Below are 21588 nucleotides of genomic sequence, written 5' to 3'. Positions count from 1 at the left end.
AGGCACGCAAATAGGGGATTTCAGAGAGGGAGAGAATCCCAAGCAGGCTCCGCAATGTCAGCGCAGAGCCCGATTCGGGGCTTGATCCCATGAACCTTATGATGATCACGACCTGAGCTGAAATCTGCGTCAGATGCCTGACTGACTGAGCCAATCAGGTGCCCCAATGAAGGTGTTCTTACCAGTGTTAACACCGGTCTGACATTTTGACTATTATGAATGACAGCAAATAGAGTCAAAATGATATCAAGAATCATTTGAGAATAGAAAAAAGTTACCAGAAAAGTTCAGGAAACATTTTTCTATTGCTCCACAGTTTTACACAACCACCAGCTGTTGAAGTACCAGCAAAGTTGTAGGACAACTTTGCAGCCAAGTTTTATAATAATCGTGTTGTGACTTGGTAGCTCCCAATACCTGCTAGTAATTTTTGGCCTATTCCCAGATATTTTCTTTTTCACATGAAATACAGACCGAGAATTCATGTTATGATGGTAGACACTTTACTATAATTACCTAGGATTTGGCATGAGTGAATGTGGTTTGATGTTCTGGGGTAATAACACAGCTGTTCGAGATGTAATGCTGTCTATAACATTGCATCACCCATCTGTTTAATTTATAAGTTTGACCTGTTGCTTTTACTAAAGTATAAGTACGTAAAAACGGGGACTTTGGCTTGGTCCCTGCTGTGTCCTTAGTGCCTACCACAGGCTGGGAACATATTAGCACTCAAAGGATATGTGTTGGATGAAAATATGGTGGTGTCCGTTTGGAACTAAATGATTGTTCTAGGATGTTTTAGGCTCCAAGTTTTAGGAAACCAGTTCAACCCAGTTTAAATAATAAAAAAAACGTTCATTTTGCCTAACAGAGAGCCTTGGATTAGGGTGGGTTTCCCTGCCAGTGCACCTGCATATCCACTGGGGGAAAGGGGGAGACATTGCCTTTCTGATTCTTATTCACCTGGGACTGTTTGAGCATCTAAATATGTGGGAGAAAAATGGGGAAAGACGGAAAACTTCCTTTCTTGGTGAGGACAGATAGCATGAGTTGGCAGAAATTGCAAGGACATTAAGAACCTTTAGAGTATGAGATTTTGGAGATGCTGGAGTATAGGATGAACCAAGCTTGTGGAGCTCTTTTTGCAAAGGTTTGGAGAGGGGAGAATTTAGCCGTACTTAGATGTGGGAAAAATTAAAGGTGGGGAGACTAATTTGTTCTTTTCAGGTGCCTACTTGGGCTTTTGCTCTGTTTTGCTAACTAACCCTTAAAGAGAATACCTAAAAATGCTAAAGTAGAGAACCAAAGTGGCCCATAATTTCAGCCTCCAAAAAAAATCTATTTTTTTAATTAAAAAAAATTTTTAAGTAATCTTCATGCCCAACACGAGGCTCAAACTCATGATGTGAGATCAAGAGTTGCACTACCACGTGAGATCAAGAGTTGCTCTACCAACTGAGCCAGCCAGGCGCCTCTAAAATCTGTTGATTAAAAAAAAAGGATAGAAGTTGCTGGGTGATTCAGTTGCTCGAACGTCCCACTCTTGATCTCATTAGTTAGTTCAAGCCCTGCATTGGGGGCTTGAAATATCACAAAAAAGGTGTAATAGGACTGAATAGTCACTTTTCTGATACATACCCAGCATTGCCTCTCTCCTCTCTTCAGATACACATCCTTAGCAGTTTCTTTGATTTCCTTCCACAAAACAATTACGCAGGTATCAGCACATACTGTTCTACCCCCTTTTAAACATCTGCGAAATGATCTGTCATATGTGTGGAGGGCGTGTATCCTTTGAGTGGTCTTCTGATGTGGGGCACTTTGATTGGAGCTAGTTCTTTCCAGTATAAGCGATATTACCACAAATACACAGATATGTTGGTGAACCTCTGCACATGTATCAATGAGGTATAATCCTAGTAATGGTGAAATCGCTGGGTCAGAGTTTATGAACATTTAAAATTTTGATAGATGTTGTCAAAGTTTCCTCCCAAAAGTTTGCAACATTTTTTGTTCCTGCCATCATACATACTCCTTTCTGGATATAATAGTGTTTTTCATTTGTGCCCATCTGATAGGTAATATTGTTAACTTGTGTTTTGAATTTTGTCTCTTGAATTGAGAGATAAATTGAATGACTTACAAATTTATTGCTCATTTATTTATTTTTTTTTTTTTGTGAACTGCCTGATGATAATCGTTTGTTATATGTGAGTTTTGTACATGCAGGAAATTAGCTTGTTGCTGCCATATAATTGTAAATGTTTTTTTTTTTTTCCTTTTTTAAAGTTTATTTATTTTTGAGAGAGAGGGAGGGAGGGAAGGAGACAGATGGGGGGCTGGGAGGGGTAGAGAGCTGACAGCAGAGAGTCCAGTTTGGGGCTTGAACTCATGAACCTTGAGATCATGACCTGAGTCAAAGTCAGACACTTAACCGACTGAGCCACCCAGGCACCCTGTGTTTTCTCTTAATCTTTTATCTTTTTGACTTTTTATTTTGTCACTCAGATTTTTATTTTTATGGAGTTAAATTTATCGCACCTTTTCTTGACTTCTGGTGTTCTGCTTTGACCGGGCCACTCTGCCTGTTGACACCAGTTCACATCTGACTGGGCTATGTGAAGTCAACTGGGCATACCAAATATAAAGCTAAGGCAGCAGACCCCAGAGCCCCAGGACACTGGGCATGTTAGGAGAAGCTACAGGTCCTTGACAGAGTCTTAGTGTTCCTGGGGCTGCTTTATGTTTCTTGAGTGGCATTAGATTTCGTAAGGTGGGTAAGAGTGTTGAGGCCAAATTCTAGAGTGGAAGGTGGGGGGAGGGTTTATATTGACCCCACTGAGGAGGTATTAGGTAAATGCCAAGTGGCCAATTAGGTAAAATGGCTTTGGTCCCTTCCTCAGCTGACACAGAAAGGGATGAGAATGGAGAGATGGCTGTGATTTTGTGATGTAATAAGAAATATGTGAACTTCTAAAACCTTGTAATTTCTCCGGGATCCTGGGTGGCTCAGTTGGTTAAGTGTTTGACTTTGGCTCAGGTCATGGGTTTGAGCTCTGCATCAGGCTCTGCACTGACAGCTCAGATCCTGGAGCCTGTTTTGGATTCTGTGTTTCCCTCTCTCTTTTTCTCTGCCCCTTCCCCACTTGTGCGTGCTCTCTCTCTTCCAAAAATAAACATAAAAAAAAAAAATAAAACCTTGAAATTTCCTGAGATAGAGGTGCTAGGAGTGTCTTGTGATTCATAATAAGTCCCTTTCAGCCATACATAAGTTTATGCTAATGAGGTGACTTGGTGGGTCCCCAGATAACTTCAAAATGGGGCTGGTTGCTGAGGGTCACTCTTGTGATTACAAGCTTAGAACATTCAGGGGCGCCTGGGGGACTCAGTCAGTTAAGCATCCAACTCTTGATTTCTGCTCAGGCTGTGATCTCACGGTTCATGAGTTCAAGCCCCTGCACTGTCAGCACAGAGCCCACTGGGGATTCTCTCCGTCTCTCTCTCTGCCCTTCCCCTGCTTACACACTCTCTTTCTCTCTCTCTCAAAATAAATAAATAAACTTTAAAAAAAAAAAAAAAGCTTAGAACTTTCAGCCCCATCCCTGGACCTGCAGGGATGGGGAGAGCCTGGGTATTAAGTTCAGTCACCAGTGGCCAGTGATGTAATCAGTCATGCCTACCTAATGGAACCTCCCTTAAAACCCCTAAATGCCGGGGTTCCAAGAGCTTCTGGGTTGATGATCGCATAGAGGTGCTGAGGGGGTGGTGTGCCTAGAGAAGGCACTTTGCCCTCACTCTTCCATCTTGTTCTTCTTGAGTTATATCCTTTATGATAAACAGGCAATGGTAAGTAAAATGCTTTTTCCTGAGTTCTGTGAGCAATTCTGGCAGATTATCAAATTTGAGGAGAGGTTGTGGGAACTCCCAGTTAGTAGGTCAGAAATACTGGAGACTCAGGACTTGTGTCTAAAGTGGGAGCGCTCTTGTGGAACTGAGCCCGGAACCTGTGGGGTCGGATGCTAACTCCAGGTCAGAATTGGGTTGAATCAGTAGACATCCAGTTGGTGTCCTGAGATAGGGAGAATTGGTTATTAATGTTGGAAAGACCCCACACGTTTGGTGTCAGAAGTGTTGTAAGTGAAAAACAGCTCATGTGGGCCATTCTCTTTTCTGGGTGTAACTTTGAACCTGGCTTTTTTTATAGGTGGAAAGATGGCGTTTGTGAAGAGTGGCTGGTTGCTGCGACAGAGTAAGTACAGGACATGAGCACCTTGGTCTGGGTTTAGTGTTGCCTTAGGGTACATATTTATTTCTGTTGCTGAAACAGATCACACTTAAAAACAAATAGGGGGACTGGGTGGCTCCGTTGTTAAGCATCTGACTTCCGCTCAGATCATGATCTTGTGGTTTGTGAGTTCAAGCTCTGTGTCGGTCTCTGTGCTGACAGTTCAGCCTGGAGCCTGCTTCAGATTCTGTTCTCCCCCTCTCTCTCTGACCGCTTGCATTCTCTCTCTCTCTCTCTCTCTCAAAAACAAAAACAAAAAAACAAATAGCAAAGTCTTATTAATATTGTTGCTCTGGACTTTCTCTTGGAAATTTTACAGCTCTGTGAGCTGTGTTTCTGTTCACACAGAGTTCTTTCTTGGTTGCTGCCTTGACAGAAACCAGAGAATGGTGGTAATCCCTGCTGGTTTTTCTCTTTTTCTCACTAGCATGCTGTATTATTCATGGCTGACCTGAGGCCCTGCTTGAATGTAACCAAGCTGAGCTCTGATATATTAGCATGGAGGTACTGCTCTTTTTGTGGGAAATACCTGTCTTGTCTGGAGATTGAACAGTGACTAAAATTCTGAAATACTGGAGACTTTAATTATAGGGATGAAGATTAGACCTGAGGGAATGAGTTTATTTAAAGAAGGTCTTTTGGATCTCCAAAAGGACTCTGCAGAATAGACTCAATTCTTTATGGAGTTGAATTCACATTCTTAGACTCATCTGTGTGTGTGATGATCTTTCATATACTGTCTGTTCATCTCTGAGACTGCCACTAGAAGTAGAATTCATGGTATGTTCTGGAGCAGGGAGAACTGACTGCTCATTGAAGAAGGAGTAAACAGATTATTCTGTTGTTCTTCTAGAAACAGCAGAGTTAAGGGAAAAGTGACATCATTTATTACTCAAGAAAAAACCTGAGCTGTAGTTTACACTCTTTATTGTTGAGATACAAATTTCTGTATGGGGGATACTTTTAGAACTTAGCTAAAATGGAGACTAACTGTGAAGAATGGACTGCATACCTTAGATGGTTTATAAAAGCTATTATTTGTGAAGCTTGTTTGTGACCCTGGTATAAAGATTTTACATATATTATGTAATCACAACAGCTCTTCTAGTAGAAGAAATTGAATTTCAGTGATAATTGGTAACTTGGTAACACAGGGTAGCAAACCTGTATTCAGACGCAGGACTGTGTCATTTCAACATTGACACACTTTCTACCAGGAGAGAAGCTTTCAGCTTATTTGTCCTGTCACTAGTTCTACATTCCCAGACCAGGAGCTGAACCAGGTGTCCTTCAAGGTCTGTGACAGTTCTGTATTCTAAGAATAGAGAGAGCCATTACAATGTTGGCTTTAAAAAGAAAGTCCTGGCATATTGGAGCCTAGCCCCAGGCTTTGTGTAAGTTTTCTTGTCTTGGATTTTGTGATCCTGTCCTTCCCTAAATTGTCAGGGTATGAAGAGAGCCTTGCTCAGACCTTGAGGATATATGTGCCTTCCTTTCCTGGCCCTTTGGATTTTCTCTGGTTTTCTCCTTAGGCTTTACTGCGCCCTTGACTGAGGGCAGTCTCCCTGTCAGCGTAAGTGAACAGTGACCATTTTGACAATTGTTTTTTGCTCCCTCCCCACCCATCAGTGCCTAGCATGATGACGTACACAAAATAGATGTCTTTTAAATAAGTTGTATAGACTTTTCCAGTGTCCTGGTCCATGACGATCTCAAATCCGTATATTCAGAAGATTTACGCCATTTCCCCATCTGCCAATGTGTGGGTTGATTTTCCTTCTTTGAAAAAGCAGAACTATCAATCACAATAAAATAAAATGAGGTGAAATGCATTATATTCACTGGGTAGCAGAGGTACACAGATAATTACATGTTTGCAAAGAGGTCTCCCAGGCTCCTTTTCTTGCCATTGCCACATAGACCCTTAGGACCTCTGGGCTCTGGAGGACGCTTAATTTGGGAATCTGCAGTCAGAGCTTCCGTGGCAGGTGAAATGTTTGGGTAGAACTCTCTAATCCAGTGATTCCACCTGTCTCTGTTTTGGTGGCTCTCTTGGGTAGTTTCTGTATAGCTCAGGGGCTGCCAATCACATGGATGCTAATGTCATTTATTTATCAGTTTGGGCCAGTGCTGTGGATGCCCCTCTCAGCAAGGAGGGTACCTGATAGTGGTAAAAAGTTTGGAAGGCTGATGTGTTGCCTATTTGGTTAACACTGGTAGCAGCCACAGGAGCATAAGCAGAGGTACACAGAATGGGATTTGTGCATGATGGCTGCCAACAACAGAGTGGGATCTATGGGAACAAAGGATATAGTACTTAGTGTCTGGGTGTGAGGAAAGGGTAGGAGTGACTTGGCCTTTTAGTTTTCCCTTCTCGCTGACAGAGATATTTGAGTTTTATGAAGTTGAGTGCCTAGCCCTACAAATGACAGGATGAATTCCTTAAACTGAAAGGGACATGTGCGGTAGTAGTAGGGATGCACACGGGATGGGGGTCAGCGTCCTGGTTGTGGGTGCCTCCAGTGTCTGAGCCACCCTCCCACACCCATGGGCTTTAAGGGAAGGTGAATGTTAGAGAAGAATAGATGTGAAAGCCCTTAAAGAAAAAAGAAAAACATATTTTCCCTAAAGTGGAAGATACTATTGTTATCTGTATATAGAGACTTCACAGTGCCATGTTTTCTGAACAGTCTAGCAAAGTTAAATAGTACTGGGAAAGTTTTGAGAAGATAAAATATTAGATGTTCATTTTCTATTTAAAAAATGTTTTTAAAAACAGTTGACACAATTAGTTTCAGGTATATAACTCTAATATATATATATATATATATATGCTGTGCTCCCCACAAGTGTAGCTACCATCTGTCCCCATACATCACTATTACACTGTCATTGACTTTACTCCTTATGCTGTGCTTTTTATTCCAGTGACTGACTCATTTCATATATATTTTTTTTAGATTCCACATGTGAGTGGAATCATATGGTATTTGTCTTTATCAATCTGATTTATTTCATTTAACATAATACCTTCTAGGTCCATTCATGTCATTGCAAGTGGCACAGTCTCCTTTTTTTATAACTGTAATATTTCTTTGTATATAAACATTACATCTTCCTTTTCATGTTTGTCCATGGACACTTTGCAACTTAACGTTGCTTCCCTGTCTTGGCTATTGTAAGTAATGCTGTAGTAAACATAGAGGTGCATGTATCTTTTTGAGTGAGTGTTTTTGTTTTGTTTGTGTAAATACCCAGTAGAATTATTGGACTATATTGTCTTTTTATTTTTAATTTTTTGGGGAACTTCAATACCGTTTTCTGTAGTGACTGTACCAATATACATTCCCACCAACAGTGTACAAGGGTTCCTTTTTCTCTGCATCCTCACCAGTGCTTGTTAACAAAATCAAGGTTTTATTGAACTTTTTTTTGAAAATTTGGGCCTATTAATTTAGCAGCATTCTTAGTATCTTTAGCGTGAGCTGCATGTAGCCTTGGTACAGCACGGGTGTTTGTGCCATTGGAGTCTGCTTTCTTTTTCTTTTCTTTTCTTTTCTTTTCTCTTCTCTTCTCTTCTCTTCTCTTCTCTTCTCTTTTTTCTTTTCTTTTCTTATTTTTTTAATTTACATCCAAGTTAGCATATAGTGCAGCAGTGGTTTCAGAAGTAGATTCCTTAATGCCCCTTACCCATTTAGCTCGTCCCCCCTCCCACAACCCCTCCAGTAACCCTCTGTTTGTTCTTCATATTTAAGAGTCTCTTATGTTTTGTCCCCCTCCCTATTTTTATATTATTTTTGCTTCTCTTTCCTTATATTTATCTGTTTTGTATCTTAAAGTCCTCATATGAGTGAAGTCACATATATTTGTCTTTCTCTGACTAATTTCGTTTAGCATAATACCCTATAGTTCCATCCATGTAGTTGCAAATGGCAAGATTTCATTCTTTTTGATTGCCGAGGAATACTCCATTGTATATATATACACCACATCTTTATCCATTCATCCGTCGATGGACATTTGGGCTCTTTCCATGCTTCAGCTATTGTTGATAGTGCTGCTGTAAATATTGGGGTGCATATGCCCCTTCGAAACAGCACACCTGTATCCCTTGGATAAATACCTAGTAGTGCAATTGCTGGGTTGTAGGATAGTTCTATTTTTAACTTTTTTGAGGAACCTCTGTACTGTTTTTCAGAGTGGCTGCATCAGTTTGCATTCCCACCAACAATGCAAAAGAGATCCTCTTTCTCTGCATCCTTGCCAACATCTGTTGTTGCCTGAGTTGTTAATGTTAGCTATTCTGACTGGTGTGAAGTAGTATCTCATTGTGGTTTGATTTGTATTTCCCTGATGATGAGTGATGTGGAACATTTTTTCATGTGTTGGTTGGCCATCTGGATGTCTTCTTTAGAGAGGTGACTATTCATGTCTTTTGCCCATTTCTTCACTGGATTGATTTTTGGGTGTTGAGTTTTGATAAGTTCTTTATAGATTTTGTTTTTTTTTATTTTTTAATTATTTTTTATTTTTTATTTTTTATTTTTTATTTTTTAATATATGAAATTTACTGTCAAATTGGTTTCCATACAACACCCAGTGCTCATCCCAAAAGGTGCCCTCCTCAATACCCATCACCCACCCTGCCCTCCCTCCCACCCCCCATCAACCCTCAGTTTGTTCTCAGTTTTTAACAGTCTCTTATGCTTTGGCTCTCTCCCACTCTAACCTCTTTTTTTTTTTTTTTTTTCCTTCCCCTCCCCCATGGGTTTCTGTTACGTTTCTCAGGACCCACATAAGAGTGAAACCATATGGTATCTGTCTTTCTCTGTATGGCTTATTTCACTTAGCATCACACTCTCCAGTTCCATCCACGTTGCTACAAAAGGCCATATTTCATTTTTTCTCATTGCCACGTAGTATTCCATTGTGTATATAAACCACGATTTCTTTATCCATTCATCAGTTGATGGACATTTAGGCTCTTTCCATAATTTGGCTATTGTTGAGAGTGCTGCTATAAACATTGGGGTACAAGTGCCCCTATGCATCAGTACTCCTGTATCCCTTGGATAAATTCCTAGCAGTGCTATTGCTGGGTCATAGGGTAGGTCTATTTTTAATTTTCTGAGGAACCTCCACACTGCTTTCCAGAGCGGCTGCACCAATTTGCATTCCCACCAACAGTGCAAGAGGGTTCCTGTTTCTCCACATCCTCTCCAGCATCAATAGTCTCCTGATTTGTTCATTTTGGCCACTCTGACTGGCGTGAGGTGATATCTGAGTGTGGTTTTGATTTGTATTTCCCTGATAAGGAGCGACGTTGAACATCTTTTCATGTGCCTGTTGGCCATCCGGATGTCTTCTTTAGAGAAGTGTCTATTCATGTTTTCTGCCCATTTCTTCACTGGGTTATTTGTTTTTCGAGTGTGGAGTTTGGTGAGCTCTTTATAGATTTTGGATACTAGCCTTTTATCCAATATGTCATTTGCAAATATCTTTTCCCATTCCGTTGGTTGCCTTTTAGTTTTGTTGGTTGTTTCCTTTGCTGTGCAGAAGCTTTTTATCTTCATAAGGTCCCAGTAATTCACTTTTGCTTTTAATTCCCTTGCCTTTGGGGATGTGCCAAGTAAGAGATTGCTACGGCTGAGGTCAGAGAGGTCTTTTCCTGCTTTCTCCTCTAAGGTTTTGATGGTTTCCTGTCTCACATTCAGGTCCTTTATCCATTTTGAGTTTATTTTTGTGAATGGTGTGAGAAAGTGGTCTAGTTTCAACCTTCTGCATGTTGCTGTCCAGTTCTCCCAGCACCATTTGTTAAAGAGACTGTCTTTTTTCCATTGGATGTTCTTTCCTGCTTTGTCAAAGATGAGTTGGCCATACGTTTGTGGGTCTAGTTCTGGGGTTTCTATTCTATTCCATTGGTCTATGTGTCTGTTTTTATGCCAATACCATGCTGTCTTGATGATGACAGCTTTGTAGTAGAGGCTAAAGTCTGGGATTGTGATGCCTCCTGCTTTGGTCTTCTTCTTCAAAATTACTTTGGCTATTCGGGGCCTTTTGTGGTTCCATATGAATTTTAGGATGGCTTGTTCTAGTTTCGAGAAGAATGCTGGTGCAATTTTGATTGGGATTGCATTGAATGTGTAGATAGCTTTGGGTAGTATTGACATTTTGACAATATTTATTCTTCCAATCCATGAGCAGGGAATGTCTTTCCATTTCTTTAAATCTTCTTCAATTACCTGCATAAGCTTTCTATAGTTTTCAGCATACAGATCTTTTACATCTTTGGTTAGATTTATTCCTAGGTATTTTATGCTTCTTGGTGCAATTGTGAATGGGATGAGTTTCTTTATTTGTCTTTCTGTTGCTTCATTGTTAGTGTATAAGAATGCAACTGATTTCTGTACATTGATTTTGTATCCTGCAACTTTGCTGAATTCATGTGTCAGTTCTAGCAGACTTTTGGTGGAGTCTGTCGGATTTTCCATGTATAATATCATGTCATCTGCAAAAAGCGAAAGCTTGACTTCATCTTTGCCAATTTTGATGCCTTTGATTTCCTTTTGTTGTCTGATTGCTGATGCTAGAACTTCCAGCACTATGTTAAACAACAGCGGTGAGAGTGGGCATCCCTGTCGTGTTCCTGATCTCAGGGAAAAAGCTCTTCAGTTTTTCCCCGTTGAGGATGATGTTAGCTGTGGGCTTTTCATAAATGGCTTTTATGATCTTTAAGTATGTTCCTTCTATCCCGACTTTCTCAAGGGGTTTTATTAAGAAAGGGTGCTGGATTTTGTCAAAGGCCTTTTCTGCATCGATTGACAGGATCATATGGTTCTTCTCTTTTTTTGTTGTTAATGTGATGTATCACGTTGATCGATTTGCGAATGTTGAACCAGCCCTGCATCCCAGGAATGAATCCCACTTGATCATGGTGAATAATTCTTTTTATATGCTGTTGAATTCGATTTGCTAGTATCTTATTGAGAATTTTTGCGTCCATATTCATCAGGGATTTTGGCCTGTAGTTCTCTTTTTTTACTGGGTCTCTGTCTGGTTTAGGAATCAAAGTAATACTGGCTTCATAGAATGAGTCTGGAAGTTTTCCTTCCCTTTCTATTTCTTGGAATAGCTTGAGAAGGATAGGTATTATCTCTGCTTTAAATGTCTGGTAGAACTCCCCTGGGAAGCCATCTGGTCCTGGACTCTTATTTGTTGGGAGATTTTTGATAACCGATTCAATTTCTTCGCTGGTTATGGGTCTGTTCAAGCTTTCTATTTCCTCCTGATTGAGTTTTGGAAGAGTGTGGGTGTTTAGGAATTCGTCCATTTCTTCCAGGTTGTCCAATTTGTTGGCATATAATTTTTCATAGTATTCCCTGATAATTGTTTGTATCTCTGAGGGATTGGTTGTAATCATTCCATTTTCATTCATGATTTTATCTATTTGGGTCATCTCCCTTTTCTTTTTGAGAAGCCTGGCTAGAGGTTTGTCAATTTTGTTTATTTTTTCAAAAAACCAACTCTTGGTTTCGTTGATCTGCTCTACAGTTTTTTTAGATTCTATATTGTTTATTTCTGCTCTGATCTTTATTATTTCTCTTCTTCTGCTGGGTTTAGGCTGCCTTTGCTGTTCTGCTTCTATTTCCTTTAGGTGTGCTGTTAGATTTTGTATTGGGGATTTTTCTTGTTTCTGGAGATAGGCCTGGATTGCAATGTATTTTCCTCTCAGGACTGCCTTCGCTGCATCCCAAAGCGTTTGGATTGTTGTATTTTCATTTTCGTTTGTTTCCATATATTTTTAAATTTCTTCTCTACTTGCCTGGTTGACCCACTCATTCGTTAGTAGGGTGTTCTTTAACCTCCATGCTTTTGGAGGTTTTCCAGACTTTTTCCTGTGGTTGATTTCAAGCTTCATAGCATTGTGGTCTGAAAGTATGCATGGTATAATTTCAATTCTTGTAAACTTATGAAGGGCTGTTTTGTGACCCAGTATATGATCTATCTTGGAGAATGTTCCATGTGCACTCGAGAAGAAAGTATATTCTGTTGCTTTGGGATGCAGAGTTCTAAATATATCTGTCAAGTCCATCTGATCCAATGTATCATTCAGGGCCCTTGTTTCTTTATTGACTGTGTGTCTAGGTGATCTATCCATTTCTGTAAGTGGGGTGTTAAAGTCCCCTGCAATGACCACATTCTTATCAATAAGGTTGCTTATGTTTATGAGTAGTTGTTTTATTTATCTGGGGGCTCCGGTATTCGGCGCATAGACATTTATAATTGTTAGCTCTTCCTGATGGATAGACCCTGTAATTATTATATAATGCCCTTCTTCATCTCTTGTTACAGCCTTTAATTTAAAGTCTAGTTTGTCTGATATAAGTATGGCTACTCCAGCTTTCTTTTGGCTTCCAGTAGCATGATAAATAGTTCTCCATCCCCTCACTCTCAGTCTAAAGGTGTCCTCAGATCTAAAATGAGTCTCTTGTAGACAGCAAATAGATGGGTCTTTTTTTTTTATCCATTCTGATACCCTATGTCTTTTGGTGGGCGCATTTAATCCATTTACATTCAGTGTTATTATAGAAAGATACGGGTTTAGAGTCATTGTGATGTCTGTATGTTTTATGCTTGTAGTGATGTCTCTGGTACTTTGTCTCACAGGATCCCCCTTAGGATCTCTTGTAGGGCTGGTTTAGTGGTGACAAATTCCTTCAGTTTTTGTTTGTTTGGGAAGACCTTTATCTCTCCTTCCATTCTAAATGACAGACTTGCTGGATAAAGGATTCTCGGCTGCATATTTTTTCTGTTTAGCACACTGAAGATATCGTGCCAAGCCTTTCTGGCCTGCCAAGTTTCAAAGGAGCGATCAGTCACGAGTCTTATAGGTCTCCCTTTATATGTGAGGGCACGTTTATCCCTTGCTGCTTTCAGAATTTTCTCTTTATCCTTGTATTTTGCCAGTTTCACTATGATATGTCATGCAGAAGATCGATTCAAGTTACGTCTGAAGGGAGTTCTCTGTGCCTCTTGGATTTCAATGCCTTTTTCCTTCCCCAGTTCAGGGAAGTTCTCAGCTATAATTTCTTCAAGTACCCCTTCAGCACCTTTCCCTCTCTCTTCCTCCTCTGGGATACCAATTATGCGTATATTATTTCTTTTTAGTGTATCACTTAGTTCTCTAATTTTTCCCTCATACTCCTGGATTTTTTTATCTCTCTTTCTCTCAGCTTCCTCTTTTTCCATAACTTTATCTTCTAGTTCACCTATTCTCTCCTCTGCCTCTTCAATCCGAGCTGTCGTCGTTTCCATTTTGTTTTGCATTTTGTTTAAAGCGCTTTTCAGCTCCTCGTGACTGTTCCTTAGTCCCTTGATCTCTGTGGCAAGAGATTCTCTGCTGTCCTGTATACTGTTTTCAAGCCCAGCGATTAAATTTATGACTATTATTCTAAATTCACTTTCTGTTATATTATTTAAATCCTTTTTGATCAGTTCATTAGCTGTTGTTATTTCCTGGAGATTCTTCTGAGGGGAATTCTTCCATTTGGTCATTTTGGATAGTCCCTGGAGTGGTGAGGACCTGCAGGGCACTTCCCCTGTGCTGTGGTGTATAACTGGAGTTGGTGGGCGGGGCCGCAGTCCGACCTGATGTCTGCCCCCAGCCCACCGCTGGGGCCACAGTCAGACTGGTGTGTGCCTTCTCTTCCCCTCTCCTAGGGGCGGGATTCACTGTGGGGTGGCGTGGCCCGTCTGGGCTACTTGCACACTGCCAGGCTTGTGTTGCTGGGGATCTGGCGTATTAGCTGGGGTGGGTAGGCAAGGTGCACGGGGGCAGGAGGGGCAGGCTTAGCTCGCTTCTCCTTAGGTGATCCACTTCAGGAGGGGCCCTGTGGCAGCGGGAGGGAGTCAGATCCGCTGCCGGAGGTTTGGCTCCGCAGAAGCACAGAGTTGGGTGTTTGCGTGGAGGGAGCAAGTTCCCTGGCAGGAACTGGTTCTCTTTGGGATTTTGGCTGGGGGATGGGCGAGGGAGATGGCGCTGGTGAGCGCCTTTGTTCCCTGCCAAGCTGAGCTCTGCCGTCCGGGGCTCAGCAGCTCTCCCTCCCTTTGTCCTCCAGCCTTCCCGCTTTCTGAGCAGAACTGTTAACTTATGACCTCCCAGATGCTAAGTCGCGCTTGCTGTCAGAACACAGTCCGTCCGGCCCCTCCGCTTTTGCCAGCCAGACTTGGGGGCTCTGCCTGGCCGGCGAGCCGCCCCTCCGCCCCGGCTCCCTCCCGCCAGTCCGTGGAGCGCGCACCGCCTCGCCGCCCTTCCTACCCTCTTCTGTGGGCCTCTCGTCTGTGCTTGGCTCTGGAGACTCCGTTCTGCTAATCCTCTGGCGGTTTTCTGGGTTCTTTAGGCAGGTGTAGGTGGAATCTAAGTGATCAGCAGGATGCGCGGTGAGCCCAAAGTCCTCCTACGCAGCCATCTTCCCCTGCATCCCAGTTCTTTATAGATTTTGGATACTAACCCTTTATCTGATATGTCATTTGCAAATATCTTCTTCCATTCTGTCTGTTGCCTTTTAGTTTTGCTATTGTTTCCTTAGCTGTGCAGAAGCTTTTTATTTTGATTAGGTCCCGATAGTTCAATTTTGCTTTTGTTTCCCTTGCCTCTGGAGATGTGTTGAGTAAGAAGTTGCTGTGGCCAAGATCAAAGAGGTTTTTGCCTGCTTTCTCCTCGAGGATTTTGATGGCTTCCTGTCTTATGTTTAGGTCTTTCATCCATTTTGAGTTTATTTTTGTGTATGGTGTAAGAAAGTTGCCCAGCTCATTCTCCTGCATGTTGCTGTCCAGTTTTCCCAGCACCACTTGCTGAAGAGACTGTCTTTATTCCATTGGATATTCTTTCCTGCTTTGTCAAAGATTAGTTGGCCATATCCTTGTGGGTCCGTTTCTGGGTTCTCTGTTCTTTTCCATTGATCTGAGTGTCTGTTCTTGTGCTGGTACCATGCTGTCTTGAGGACTACAGCTTTGTAATACAGCTTGAAGTCCAAGAAATCTGCTTTCATCTCTATTTTGATGTAGTGCTCTGGGCATTTGTATGCAGGTATACTTATGGGGCCAGAGGAAAGTTTCCTGTTTCTGTTACCTGTGGGTTAGAGGATAAAGTCCTTACTGTTTTAGCGTAAAGCAAATCTCTCTCATTTTTTTCAGGTACTATTTTGAAGCGTTGGAAGAAGAATTGGTTTGACCTGTGGTCAGATGGTCACCTGATTTATTATGATGACCAAACTCGGCAGAGTGTTGAGGATAAGGTCCACATGCCGGTGGACTGCATCAACATCCGCATGGGGCACGAGTGTCGGGGTAAGTGAAAGTGAGTCTGTCATGGCTGGCTTCTGTCCTCTTCCTTTCCCCATTCTTGGTGGGAATTGAATCCTCTTTCTTACTCATTTTGCTTTCATTAGCAGACCAAAGATGGGTTTCATTTGGGAGGTAACCACGGTGGACACCTAGATACTTGAATCATGAATCATATGATTGGGGCAGATTGAATTTTCTCATCTGAATTAAACCCAGCAGTTCACATTCCTTGTTGTCCCATGGAGAAGGTGGGGAAACAGAGTTCTGGGATCCCCAGGAAGAATGGAACCAACATAGGCAGTATAGGTTTTGTGACTCGGAACGAGCATCTTATTGATGACAACATCAGTCGGTTACTTAAAAATCCATGATACTTTGGTTTTTGGAGTTATCCCTTATATTCATTTTAAAGGAACAGATTTTTAATAAGTATAGACTTAGATTTTTAATTTTTAGAGCGACAACATGAGTGGAGAAGGGACAGAGAGAGAGAGGGAGAGAGAGAATCCCAAGCAGGCTCCACACTACCAGCACAAAGCCTGATGTGGGGCTTGAACTCACGAACCATGAGATTATGACCAGAGCTGAAACCAAGAGTTGGACACTTAACTGACTGAGCCACCCAGGCACCCCTCTATTTCTAATTAATGGCATTTATAGACTTCCCAGTTTATTAGCTCTGTTTCTGTTTGGAATAAAGAATCTGTTTTAGTAAACATTGATGTTTGAAACATCCTGCTCTTACATAATAGGTTTTGAATTAAAGAGTCACAAGTGGCATATGTGCCTGTAGTAAGTATTGGTATTGTAACATCTTACTCCTACATGTTAGGTCTTGAAACACCAGTGTCCATGGGCCAGCTGTTGAAATCTACCTAAACCAAGCTCAAATATCATAGACCTTATTTCTTGGTACACATGAATTGTGTGTACACAATTAAAATATGATTTTCACTTTTAAAGCAATGATCCAGTTTAGTGTTTCCTGTGAATAAAAGCAGTAAGTATTCTGTTACCTGATGCTTTGTAACACTTTTCATTGTGTGGGGTTTATTCTTGTAATATCTGGGCTCTTCTGTACATCTCCATATGTGAATTGCCTTTTAGAAGGAACCTAAGTTTAATTGGAACAGAGTTGTGATTTATGTGCTTGGTTCTGTGGAGCAGGACAAAGATGTTTTGTAATTGGAATGTTCTGAAGTACTGGTCTTTTGCTTATCAGAGCTGTTAGGTAAGAATAAATCTTGAAAAAAAAACTATGTAAATATTTCTTTATTCTACTTATGTTTCATAGATATTCAGCCTCCAGATGGGAAGTCAAAAGACTGTATGCTGCAGATTGTTTGCCGAGATGGGAAAACTATCAGTCTTTGTGCAGAAAGCACAGATGATTGTTTGTAAGTTTGGGTTTTTTTATGTGTATAATTTAAAAAGTGTCCTGTTTTATTTCTAGTTATCAGGAAGGAAGAAGCATGAGAATGGAGTTTTCTTTCAGGCATCAGAATAAGTGACTGAGAGGATGTGTGAAAGAAATGCAACAGGGCCTTGTTCCATCTCTAATAACTCTGGTCCTAGTTTCTGTGTCTCCAGAGCTGTCCGGGCGAGATCCCCGTTATAGTGGGAATGACAGGAGGTATTAGCATGTAGTCATTCTGCATGTGCTCTTTTTTCTTCTCTAGATGCACATTGGGTAATGGGCGTAGTTGAATGGGTTCTTAGAGCTTGTTCTTTTTATGTAAATGTCTTTTTAAAAAGCACGGACATCTGTATTATGAAGTCTTTCCCTTCCTTTGATGGTTCTTATTCCATCTGCCTTCTCTGAAGAAGGGATATGGAGCCAACACTGATTAAATGAAATTTGGGGGTGGGGTGGAAGAGTTTTTTTTCTTTCTGGCCACTCTGGCCACTCTGTATCACTCCCATGGACATTGTGAGAGTTCACTAACAGATTATTGTGATTTTTCATTTATATTAAAACATTCATATGTAAGTGACATTTTCATATAATCCAGAGAAGTTTGTCAGAGTGCCTGCTCTGCATTTCACATACATGTTCCTCTTCAATATAAACATTTATTCCATGCTAAACTCTAGAGTTTATTTTAAATCCCGTCTGTAGCTACTTTTTTACACTCTTCTTTTATCAGTGAATCTTCAGTGATACTTTCTGGAAGAGATACTGCTTTCCAATAGACTGATGGAGAAATGACTGCATGTCCAGCCAGTTTACTACTTTTTTTATAAATTGGGTCTATATATTATTAGTATCTAACAATTTAAACATGCATTTTGAACACTCACTTGGCCCTACGCACTGTGCTAACTGCTTTATATATGGTATTTAATGCTCACCATATCTTACAAGGTAGATGCTGTTCTTGTTACAAGAAATTTAGGTTTGGGGTGCCTATGTGGCTCAGTCAGTTAAGCATTTGACTTTGGCTCAGGCCATGGTCTCATGGTTCATGAGTTCAAGCCCACATTGGGCTCTGCACTGACGGTGTGGAGCCTGCCTGGGATTCTCCCTCTCCCTTTCTCTTTGCCCCTCCTCCACTTACATGTCTGTGCTCTTTTCAAAATAAGGAAATAAACTTAAAAAAAAAAACAGAAGAAACAGGCTTAGGTTAATTTCCTATATCACTTTTTTAATGCTCCTATAATAAATCATCCTGAGGTTAGTGGCTTCAAACAGTACAAATTTATGATTACATTTCTGGAGGTCAAGAGTCCAACCATTGTTGGTAGGGCCATGATCCCTTCTAGAGGCTCTAGGGAACAATCTGTTTCCTTGCCTTTTCCAGCTTCTAGAGGCTTCCTGGTTTCTTGGCTTCTGGGCTGAGCCCTTCTCTTGTGGTCATCTCTTTGGTTCTTTGCATCTGGGGAAGGTTATATGCTTTTAAGGACTTAATGAATAGTTTGGGCCAATGTGGATAATCCAGGGTAATCTCCCTATCTCAAGGTCCTTAATTTGAATTCTATCTATAGAGTCCCTTTCCCCTGTGAAGTAACATTCACAGGTTTTGGGGATTAGGAGGTGGACATCATTCTGCTTACCACACTTGCCAAGATTTTAGAGCTGGTAGAATAGACTGAAGATTTGAACCTTTGTCTCCAGAGCTGCCGTGGAGCTGTGCTCTACTGTACACTAAGGTGTCAAATGGAATGTTCTTTTAAGTAGTGGAAAAAATATCTGGAATTAGCAGTAGTTAAACCAGTGATGTTTATGACCTCAATAAATGTGAATTGGTTAAATTTCCCTTAAAAAAAGTAAGATCTGAGATTGGGTAAAAAATACAGAGTATAACTTGTCTATTAACAAGAAACAAACTTGAAATAAAATGAGAATGCTAATAGAGTAAAGAATAGGAGAATGTTAGTTTGCTGTGGGCCACAAACTGGGTGCCTTAAAACAACAAATGTATTCCCTCACAGTTTTGGGAGCTAAGAGTCTGAGCTCAATATGTCAGCAGAGCCATGTTCCCTCTGAGACCTTTCAGTAGAACCCTTCCTGCCTCCTCCTAGTTTGGGTTGTGGCTGGTAATTCTTGGCATTCCTTAGCTTGCCACTGAATCAGTCCAATCTCTGCCTTTTGTTTCTCAGATTCCACAGATGAGTGAAATAATATGATGTTTGTCTTTCTCTGACTGGCTTATTTCACTTAGCATTATACTCTCTAGATCCATATATGTATATATGTTTATATATACACATACACATATATATACCACATGTTCTTTATCCATCTATTGCTAGACACCTGGGGTGTTGTTTGGTCACTAAATGCTGCAATAAACATAGGGGTGCATGTATCTTTTCATATTCTTTGGGTAAATTAGTAGTGCGATTATGGAATTATACAGTGGTTCCATTTGAATTTTTTTCCTCTTTTTTTTAAAAGAATTTTAAAAAATTATTTTTGAGAGAAGGAGAGAGAGTGTGAGTTGGGGAGGGGCAGAGAGTGGGACAGAGGATCAGAAGCAGGCTCTGTGCTGACAGCAGAGAGCCCAATGTGAGGCTCAGACTCAACAAACTGTGAGATCATGACCTCAGCCGAAAATTGAGAGTTGAATACTCAATCAACTGAGCCACCCAGGCACTCCTCCATTTTGAATTTTTGAGGAATCTCCGTATTGTTTTCCACAGTGGCTACACTAGTTTGCGTTCCTACCTACAGTGCACAAGGGTTCCTTCTTCACATCTTTGCCAACACTTACTGTTTCTTGTGTTGTTGATTTTAGCCATTCTGACAGGTGTGATGTGATATCTCGTTAAAGTTTTGATTTGCATTTCCCTGATGATGAGGGATGTTGAGCATCTTTTCATGTGTCTGTTGGCCATCTGGATGTCTTTGGAGAAATGTCTGTTCACATCTTCTGCCCATTTAAAAAAACTTTTTTTTTTTTTTAACATTTATTCATTTTTGAGAGACAGAGACAGCGCGCGAGCAGGGGAGGGGCAAGAGAGAGAACGAAACACAGAATCCGAAGCAGGCTCCAGACTCTCTCAGCACAGAGTTCGAGGCGGGGCTCAAATCCATAAACCATGGGATCATGACCTGAACTGAAGTCAGATGCTTAACTGATTGAGCCACCCAAGCGCCCCTCTTCTGCCCATTTTTTAATTGGATTATTTTTGGGGGGTGTTGAGTTTGGTAAGTTTTTTATATATTTTGTATACTAATCTTGCATTGGATATATACCATTTGCAAATATCTTCTATTCAGTAGGTAGTTTTGTTGGTTGCTTCCTTTACTGTGGGGAAGCTTTTTGTTTTGATGGAGTCCTAATAGTTAATTTTTGCTTTTGTTTCCCTTGCGTTAGGAGTCCTATCAAGAAAGAAATTGCCATGGCCAGTGTCAGAGAAATTGCTGCCTGTGTTCTGCTCTAGAATTTTTATGGTTTCAGGTCTCACATTTAGGTCCTTAATCCATTTTATTTTTGTGTATGGTGTAAGAAAATGGTCCAGTATCAGGAAAAAGCTCTTTAACATTGGTTTTGGCAGTGAATTTTTGAATATGACACCAAAAATGCAAGCAGCAAAGGAAAAGGAAACACATGGGATTACATCAAACAGTAAAACTTTTAAAAAAACATTTAGTTAAAAAAATTTTTTTTAAAGTTTATTTATTTTGAGAGAGAGAGAGGGAGAGAGAGAATCCCAAGCAGGCTCCACACTGTCATCACAGAGCCTGACTTGGGGCTTGATCCCTTGAACCGTGAGATCATGACCTGAGCTGAACTCAAGAGTCAGACACTTAACTGACTGACCCACCCATGCACCCAAACTGTAAAGCTTCTGCACAGCAAAAGAAACCCATCGGTAAAATGAAAAGGCATTGTATGGAATAGGAGAAATTATTTGTAAACCATCCACACGATAAGGGTTTAGTATTCAGAATATATAAGAATTTGTATAACTTCATAGCAAAAAACCACAATTTTTAAAAATGGGCAAAAGACTTGAATAGATACTTTTCCAAAGATGTACAAATGGCCATAGGTATGGGGAAAGATGCTCAACCTCAGTAATCACCAGGAAAGGCAAAACAAAATCATAATGAGATTACCTCACATCTCTTAGAATGGCTGTTGTCAAAAAGACAAAAAGGTAAATGTTGTGAGGAAGTAGTGATAAGGGAGCCCTGTGCACTGTTGGCAGGAATGTAAATTGGTATAAGCCACTATGGATACATTATGGAGGTTCCTCAAAAAAACTGAAAGTAGAACCATCATATGATGTAGCAATTCCCTTCTGGATATATGTCTTGAAGGAAATGAAATCCTTATCTTGAAGAGATTTCTGCACCCACATGTTCACTGCAGCATTATTCATAGTATCCAAGACATGAAACAGCCTAAGCAGTTGTTGATGGATGATAGATAAGGAAAATGTGATACACACACACACACACACACACACACACACACACCACATACATTGAATATTATTCAATT

The 21588-nt window shown here is 40.7% G+C and overlaps 1 protein-coding gene across 2 annotated transcripts in view; it reads left to right on the top strand.

The window, feature by feature from the left end:
- Positions 1–21588, top strand: part of PLEKHB2 (pleckstrin homology domain containing B2) — a 48480-nt gene that overhangs the window by 7201 nt on the left and 19691 nt on the right. For both annotated transcript variants that reach the window (XM_060623868.2, XM_060623867.2), the window contains exons 2-4: positions 4208–4252; positions 15485–15637; positions 16929–17031. In XM_060623868.2, the coding sequence (XP_060479851.1) occupies positions 4216–4252; positions 15485–15637; positions 16929–17031 (293 nt within the window). In that variant the 5' untranslated portion in view covers positions 4208–4215. The remainder of the gene's footprint in view (positions 1–4207; positions 4253–15484; positions 15638–16928; positions 17032–21588) is intronic.

Source organism: Panthera onca, chromosome C1, assembly GCF_046562875.1.
Source record: "Panthera onca isolate mPanOnc1 chromosome C1, mPanOnc1 haplotype 2, whole genome shotgun sequence".
Taxonomy (NCBI): Eukaryota; Metazoa; Chordata; class Mammalia; order Carnivora; family Felidae; genus Panthera; species Panthera onca.
This window is presented reverse-complemented; position numbering and strand designations above follow the sequence as displayed.